Source organism: Nanorana parkeri, unplaced genomic scaffold (assembly GCF_000935625.1).
Source record: "Nanorana parkeri isolate BGI_ZX_2015 unplaced genomic scaffold, ASM93562v1 scaffold244, whole genome shotgun sequence".
Lineage (NCBI taxonomy): Eukaryota > Metazoa > Chordata > Amphibia > Anura > Dicroglossidae > Nanorana > Nanorana parkeri.
In genome coordinates, this window is record NW_017306512.1 from 1,054,234 (window position 1) to 1,062,593 (window position 8,360).

Sequence of the window (8,360 nt, forward strand, 5' to 3'; positions counted from 1 at the left end):
AAAATAATTCCCCACTGTATCCAAGACTAAAATTAAAAAAAAAAATACATGGCTAGAGCTAGGCATAATGCTGAATAACAACATTTTAACATTATGAGGAAACATCAGAATCAACAGACATTTTACATAAAGTATGTAAACAGAAATCTATTAACAAGTCCATCTCAGACTGTTAAAACTAAAAAATCAAAACTGCATTGTGACTGTTACTTGAGATTGGCAACATTTTAGATCTTGTCATGGGGCAGGGATTACAGGCATCCAAACGCCTTCTATAAACAGAACAACATTTGCATTGAGACTAGCAGACAATACGCCGGGGAGCAGCTGACTGTGGTGTAATATTCCCGTTATTTGGCACAAAGTCTCCCGCTATCCAGGAAGAGCAACTGGACGAGTGAAGACATGACATGACCATATTACATTTCACTGGGACAGTCACCAATTCTAACAGAAAATATCTTAAAAGCACCAATATAGCCATGTATCACACTGCCTCTTCTTTTATAGCAAAATGGTGATAATCCATATCACATGTCCAGATATATAGAGACTCACCAAAAAAACTTTGCTGTGAAATTCTGGATTATCAACTTCCACTTCTGTGGTGCAGACCACGCTAACAGATCTGTGTTAATTGCTATGTTTATTGTGTCAATGATTGACATGATATATCAAATATATCAAATGCAGCAAATTCAGGCATTCCTCCAGAAAGCTGTGAAACACATCCATAAAGAAAATGCACTTTTGACCTGTAGTTTTTAGCATAATGCTGTGAATAGCCCATATTAAGGAAAAGCGGTTTTATAGCAAGACAAATAGGGACCTGATTCTTCAAATGCTACTTGCCTGTCTTCAATACTTAGTCACTGGCAAGGAACAAGTTCAAAGCAACTAAAGTCATAGTGAAGTGAATACACCCCAATGCAGCTCCCAGCCACCATTTTCATCTTTTTTCACCTCAACGCATAGTATTGCATTGCAGAGTATGGTGGCCAGGAGATGCATTGGGGGTGCCATTCAAATGAATGGCAACGCAATGCATTAAGCAAAAAGTAACGCGCACCAGGTGCATTGTGCAATAGCGTGCATTAATCAAATTGTATTGTGCAATTAACGCAATGTTATATTGTGAATGTGCCCTTTGACAGGATTGTCATGTGCAAAGAGCCCTGACTGGCACACGCTGCTGGCTCTTCCTTTATCAGTACGAGTTCTGGTGTTCAGAGGAACAGATACATGCAATAGCTGTACATTACCTCAAAAAGTTTAATTAATTTTTTGTTAGCCCATCTGCTGTCGAATGGTGTGAGCTACTAACAAAAGCTTACCTGTGAGATACGCCTGGCTCCTTTGGCAGCCAGTACCTGACCACCGTGGCTTCGATGAGAGAGTACCATTCATGCAGAAGTGTCCAATGAGCCAAAAGTGCTGATAAAATTATGCAGGCTACCATTGCTAATCTCCTTCTGAAAAATGCAAGTTGCCTTGCTTTCATACCAATGCAATCATTTAAATACTTCCTTAGCTAATGAACATGAAAATGGCACTGATATGAGCCTTGTAAAGTTAGAACTCCTGATCTGCATAGTTTTCTGAGGTCAGTATCAAAGTAGTGAAGCTAAACTCAGAAGCGAAATCTTGAAATACTAGTTTTTTGGCTGCCAAGTTAAAGTGACACTAAACTCAGGAGTTAAATCTTACAAAATGCATTCAAGTACCTCAACTATTAACAAAATTGTGTCTTATTTGTGTATCGCTCAGCTGCAGATCCTCAAATCATCTCTGAATTGGGGCTGACACTGTCCTTCCTTCTGGAGGGTGGTTACTTTTGTTCCCCGTGGTCCCTGTTTGTTGTAAAGTAGCCAACCACTCCAAGCTTGCTCCTGTGATAACACGGCAGCCAAAAAACTAGTATTTTCAGAGCTCAGCAATGTCAGCTGCCAAATTTCTCTTGTGACAAATTTATTTCAACAAAGATATGCTTCGGCTATTGTTCAGCAAAAGGGCTACTATAGGCTAGGATTACGATTAGATGACACTTCTGCCCTGGTGATTTTTATAACTTCGTAGCTGGGTTACAAGGTTGCTTTTTATATTTGCCTGGTGCTCGACTTTACTTGCTATACTGCATTCTGTAGTTAAATCTATTTTAAGTACAGAACTTTTTGCACTGTAAAGTATTCACTCTATCCAGCATAACCTGTATTATTGGCAGCACACGGACACTGTGTTCTGTACAAAACAGATTGCCTCTAGATTATACACGATTCAGAATATTCAACTAGACAGGTCAAGTTTTTTCTTAATCTCTTCCACTTGTCACTTGCATGACTCACACAGTGTGAGCAACATACAAATATATGTATCCTCAGAGATCAGTTAGACAAAGACACAGCTCCATCTAGTGGTGTAGATACAATCGGAAAATGTCACACTAGAAACTCCGCAGCATTATGAAGTTAAATGAACCTGTATTGCCATAAAACATACAAGTGGGATGTGAATGTTAATAAGGGTCCCCTTCTGCACATGCAACACGCACTAGATGTGCACAGCATGAAAATTTGTTTAGGAAGAAACAACTGAAAAGGGAAAAACCTTTTCATTCGTTTCATTTGATGAAACGCATAATTATGTTGTTTCGGATTCGGAGGCAATGAACCTCCAAATTGGAAAGCGCACATTTAAAAAACAGAACTTGGAGGCGCAGCGCTTGACGTCACATGATGCCAACATCAGGCGTCATCATACGCATGTGTAGGCGCCACCATCTTGGACGCATGAAGATGGCGGTGCCCATACGAAAAACAAATTACTATATGCCCGAATATATTTTTTCGGATATTCAGGCATTTAATTTTGTCATTTCAGATTCGGACGAACAGACGAATCAATGGAAATTTATGATTCAGCAAGTTCATCTGAATCTGAATGCGTGAACCCTACAGTTGAGACACTATATTATAAACATACCATCTTCAACTAGGAATCTGCTGCTTTGGTTTGTTCCCTTACCCCCCACCTGTGTTTAACCCACTTTAAACAGAACTAAAATCCACTATACTAACGACAGCTGTGGCGATGCGTTGTCCACATATTCCTTCGCCAGTGCTGAAATCTTCGGCCATCTTGATTGGCCAATACAGGGCAACTCCAATGCATGGAAGTTAATTTATCCTGGCGCCTGGCAGATGCTGGGATTGTACATATGCACAGTTCAAACAACAGGACACAGGAAAGTAAGAAGCCTTCATCATAGAATAGACATAATCAGGGCTTGAAAAATCCGCTAACAGACGAGAGGACGCTGGAGCCGAATGAGCAGCTTCCCGGCGGGCCGTTCTAAGTGACGGAATAAATGTCAGTCAAAGTACTGCAGCACTGAACACTGAAAAATGGCCTGGCCAGGTAGGGGATCTAAACACCTGGTCTTCAAGCAGTTAAACAGCCAGCCAGGAGCCTTACATTCAAGCGATCGGGCGTCTCTAGAGACTGCTGTTGCCGGTCCCGAGATCCGCTGTGCCCGGTGCTGCCAGGAACGGCACGGATGCTCTGTGACAGACCCCAGCATCACCTTAAAGAGTACCTGTCACCACCATCTGCTATCACATGGGGGGGGGGCTTGTAAGCCCCCCCATGTGATAGCTGTCAAAGTAAAGTTAAAAAAAACGTTTTTAAAATTAAATTTAAATACATTTGGGGTACTGGGGTTTTTCGCCGTTTTACGGATATTGGGGTTTAATAAGGAGTTGCGCTGATATTGCGCAACATAAAAATTTGCAACTACCACCATTTTATTCTATAGGGTCTTGGCATTCAGAAAATATATAATGTTGGGGGGTTTTACGTAATTTTCAGGCCTAAAATGTGGAATATAACATGGGTACAAAAAATGAAAAAAAGGCCTCAGTCATGAAGGGGTTAAAGGGAGATCGGTATATTACATCACTTTCGCATTCTGCTGTCACTCTCCAGCTCCAGGAGCTGGGGAGAAGCTGGTGAAGGAGATCTCTGCTTCATCAGCTTCTCTGGGGTCACTAGGTGACATTACGGGTCTCGGAGACCCCTGTCTCCATAAGGTGGACCTGTCACTGCAAATTGGCTATCACATAGGGGACTTGTTACCCCACATGTGATAGCAATAAAGTTAAGTGTAAAAAAAAGAAAAAAAGAAAAGAGTAATAAACAAATGAAAGAAGCATAAAGAAAAAGTTTTTGTTTTTTTTTAAAGTCCCCCGCCAACCACATACACACGCAAACATGCGTCGGGTGCGCCTATGTGCGAAACATTTTTCAAGCCCTGAACATAATATATCTCTTCTGCAATAAACAAAAAAAATTGCTCTCACATCTTTTTTCCCCCAGCCTAATGACCAATAACAAAATCACGGGAGACAGGCGGCACCATATTTCTGGTTAAAGTCGGTATTTGCACATAAAGGTTGCAGGCTCGGGCTTTGCGATGTCCACAATATAAATATATTATTACATTATATGTATGAATAAATAGTTTAACTGCTTTTACACTGTTCATTCACAGAGAAGCGGTTATCAGTGCTCTTGCAAAACAAACTGGACCTAGATATTAAACTGACAGCCAGTTCTAAGCATTTACAGTCACAGCATGGGGCAGGGGGATGCAGAGGGTGGTACATAGAAAGAGTTTCACAAGACAAACCTTGGATGCCCAATTACTTTACCTGGTAAACGATGTAGAGCTGCCAGATCACTTATATGAGGTTCTGGTCGGTGTGCCCCCCCTGCAGCGCTGGTCCCGAGCGGGCCTGGGACTGGCATGGCCGCTTTGTGACAGGGGATTAGAGGAAGGATCTCCCTCCGATGTCAGAATGCAGGAAGTGATGTATATTACATCGCTTCCACATTCTGCTGTCACTTTCCAGCTTCAGAAGAAAGATAAAAGAATTTACAAAAAAACCCACAAATTTTTTTTTTAAGTCTGCAGCCCCACATACACGTGCGCAAACATGCGTCGGGTACTCATACAAGCGAAAAAACAATGATTCCACCCATTACGCCGCATTTGTTTTATATCACCGTGAACGTCACAGTGCGAACAATAATTTTAGGGCCATTATTCGCTGAGAACACTAGACCGATAAGTGGTAAAAGCTTTTAAAGCATCGCCTATGGCCAATTTTGGGTATGGTAGTTTTTTGCAATTTCGCATGTGCATGCAATTTTAAGGCTTTTTCATGTTTGGTGTCCATTTACCTGACGTGACCCTGTCTTTTATATTTTTCCAAAAAATTGGGTAATAATGAATGTATTATAACAATGTAAAAAAAAAAGTTTTTTTTTTCTAAAGTTTCAGTAACTTTTCCTTAACATAGTAAAAAAAAACAGTTGCGATAAAATACCACCAAACAAGAGCTCTATCTGTCGCAAAAAAATGGTATAACATTAATTTCAGTACAGCATTGCATGACTTAATAAATGTCAAAGTACCGAAGTGCTGAATACTGAAAAATGGCCTGGCCAGGAAGGGGGTCTTTAAGTGGTTACATAAATGTGGTTACATAAATAGGTTTTTAAAATTTAGAACATATATGTGGGTTTGTTGACACTATACTTTTTTTTTTTCAACAGCCATACTTAATAAACACACAAAAATATATTCAAGAAAAATTAGAAGATTGGTTTGTAAGTATATTTTTAAATGAAATGTATGCCTTACCCGTTTAATCTTGGACGATAAGCTCCCGGGTAGTTTTGACTTCAACTGATCGGTGTCCTTAAACGTTGCTGGAAATCCACTTAGAAAAACCAAGTCTTGCATAAACACTAATCCAGGGGCTTCTTTATCTGTAGTCTACATGAAGAAGTCAATACGTCAGCTGGCATGCAATGTTCATGAGCACGCAGTAATGATGATGTATGAACTGATGTAGGTGTTTCCTGATCATGTCATGATGGGAGTTCATACTAAACCTACCACACCTGGGTAAAAGGTCATGGGGATTTGTACCACCCAACATTGTAGCTTCACTATGCCAAACCTTGTTTTATAAAACATTTTTCTTTTATCAGTCCTTCCCATAAAACACAGTAGATGTAGGAACTAAAACGCCACACCATTTAAAATAGGCCAGATACAACTTTATTCCATTAGGGTCAACAAACATTCACATAGTGTAGCCAATGTGTTTCGGGGGTACAAAACACAACCCCTTTAGGTATGTGGTCTACATAAAAAGGGAAAACATCATGAATGTGGACAACAATCACTGCTGCTTAAAAGAATTGAGTTGTGATGGGTATACCTCAGGCTTGTCAGCAACTGGTTTGGCTGCTAAACAAGCTGCTGACAAGCCTGAAGTACTCCCATCACAACTCAATAAGACTTTCCACTTTACAGCTGCGGAGATCCTTTGGATTGCAGAAGATGTCTACCGGTTAGCCACATCACCCATATTCACATCACGTGACTACTGTTGGATGAGAAACATCCAGAAAGAATAATCACATGGATCCAGCACTTTATTTGCAACTTCCAAACCTCTGCCATGGAAGTCCAGGTCACATATTTAAAACCTATTTCAGGCACAATTATGAATACAGCATTGTAAGCATCAAAGATAAAAAGATTTCATATAAGATGCCATAAATCTCAGTTGTTTTCTCATTATTAATGTGATTTACACTGTGCTCATGAATAAACTCATAAAATCTAAACAACATATATACTAAAATACGTTTTCAGTAAGGCAGTGCAAAGATCTGTGATGTACAAAATACAATACACATGCACCAATCCATAATCATTTCTCAGTTAAACTGATTTCAGCAAACTGAAATCTGACAGGGTGCTCTAGGTTAGTGCACTTGACTTATTACATCAGTTCTTTATTCTTCCTTAATGAATAAACTCATAATGTTAATACAAATATCAACTCAGTTGCCTGATATAATGATAACTTTCATAAAAGAATATATATCTGACAGAAATCAGAAGCACTAAAAAGGGGGAGGAGTTTATAAAGGGCTGATTAGGGAAAACTAAGGGTTAACATAGGGCTAAATAGGAACAAACTATTAAAGGATTTTAGGGCTGCAACAACTAATCGACATAATCGATTATAATCGATTATTGAAAAAGTTAATCGGCTTCTGATAGGTTGGCCCTGTTCACGTCTCCACAGACGCTGCGCGCCACACCTCCTCCTCCCCACCTCACCCTCTCCACTGCCAGACCCGCCCACCCACATCCACACGCCTCACCTCACTCGGGGAGAATAAGTAAGGAGGAGCAGGTGTGGGCGGATGACCGCCACCGATAGACAGGCCCGATCTCAGATACAAGTTGCTGGAAGACTGCTCACATGGGGGGGTGCTGGGATTTGTATTCCTCTATAGCTGATGGTACATTGTGCTGTATATTAAACAGAGCAATGTACCATCAGCTATAGAGGAATACAAATCCCAGCAATACATTGTACACTGTATGTATAACGTATTGCTGGGATTTGTTGTATCCCTATATAGCTGGTGGTATTCTGCATTAATAATACATTATACAGCGCAATGTAGAATACCACCAGCTGTAGATGAGTACAACAAATCCCAGCAATAATACATTATACAGTGGTGCAATGCCAAATACCACTAGCTATAGAGGACTACAACACCCAGCAATAGTACATTATACATCGCAATGCGGAATAATGCCAGCTATAATGTATTGCTGGGATTTGTTGTATTCCCCCTATAGCCGGTGCCATTCTGCATTCATTGCTGTATAATTTTACACTTTTCATTTCACTATATTGCACACCACACGTTTTTTTCTTTTTTACTTCCACCGCTCCAAGCTTGCTCCTGTGATGCACTGCAATCTCAATACAAACTAGTAGTCCCATCACTAGAGCCATTCTTTTAATTTTTTTTTAAATCCGATTAACCGATTAATCGAACTTAATAATCGGCTAACTAATCGATTTTGAAAATAATCGTTAGCTGCAGCTCTAAAGGATTTGTAAACCAGACAACACTGCCAGGCCTTAAACCCCAAGCTGCAGCAGTACACATTGGTCAAGAACATACCCTCTGCTCTGCCTGCTGATTGGATAGCAAGTAGCACACGAATAAATAATCAGCTTTGCTTACTGTACTCTATTTTCCTGTTAAGAGGTTTTAAATCAGGATTTGTGCATGCAGCTGTCTCCTAGTATTGCCACTTCCACTTTCAGTCCAAGTGCTTGAAAACCTGGGGAAACGTGCTCTAACCCAGGCCTTCTTAAACTTTCTCGTGACCCCTTTTTGGCCAAGGAAATTTTTAAGGGACCCCAACGTCGGTCAGTGTCTCCTCCCTCCCCCCAGCGTCAGTCGGTGTCTCC

The 8,360-nt window shown here is 40.4% G+C and overlaps 1 protein-coding gene across 1 annotated transcript in view; it reads right to left on the reverse strand.

Moving 5' to 3' along the window:
* The window catches only part of GNPTAB (N-acetylglucosamine-1-phosphate transferase alpha and beta subunits), a 69,209-nt gene that overhangs the window by 39,882 nt on the left and 20,967 nt on the right, over window positions 1-8,360 (reverse strand). Inside the window, exon 7 of the mRNA XM_018556632.1 lies at window positions 5,702-5,836. Coding sequence (XP_018412134.1) covers window positions 5,702-5,836 — 135 coding nt within the window. The remainder of the gene's footprint in view (window positions 1-5,701; window positions 5,837-8,360) is intronic.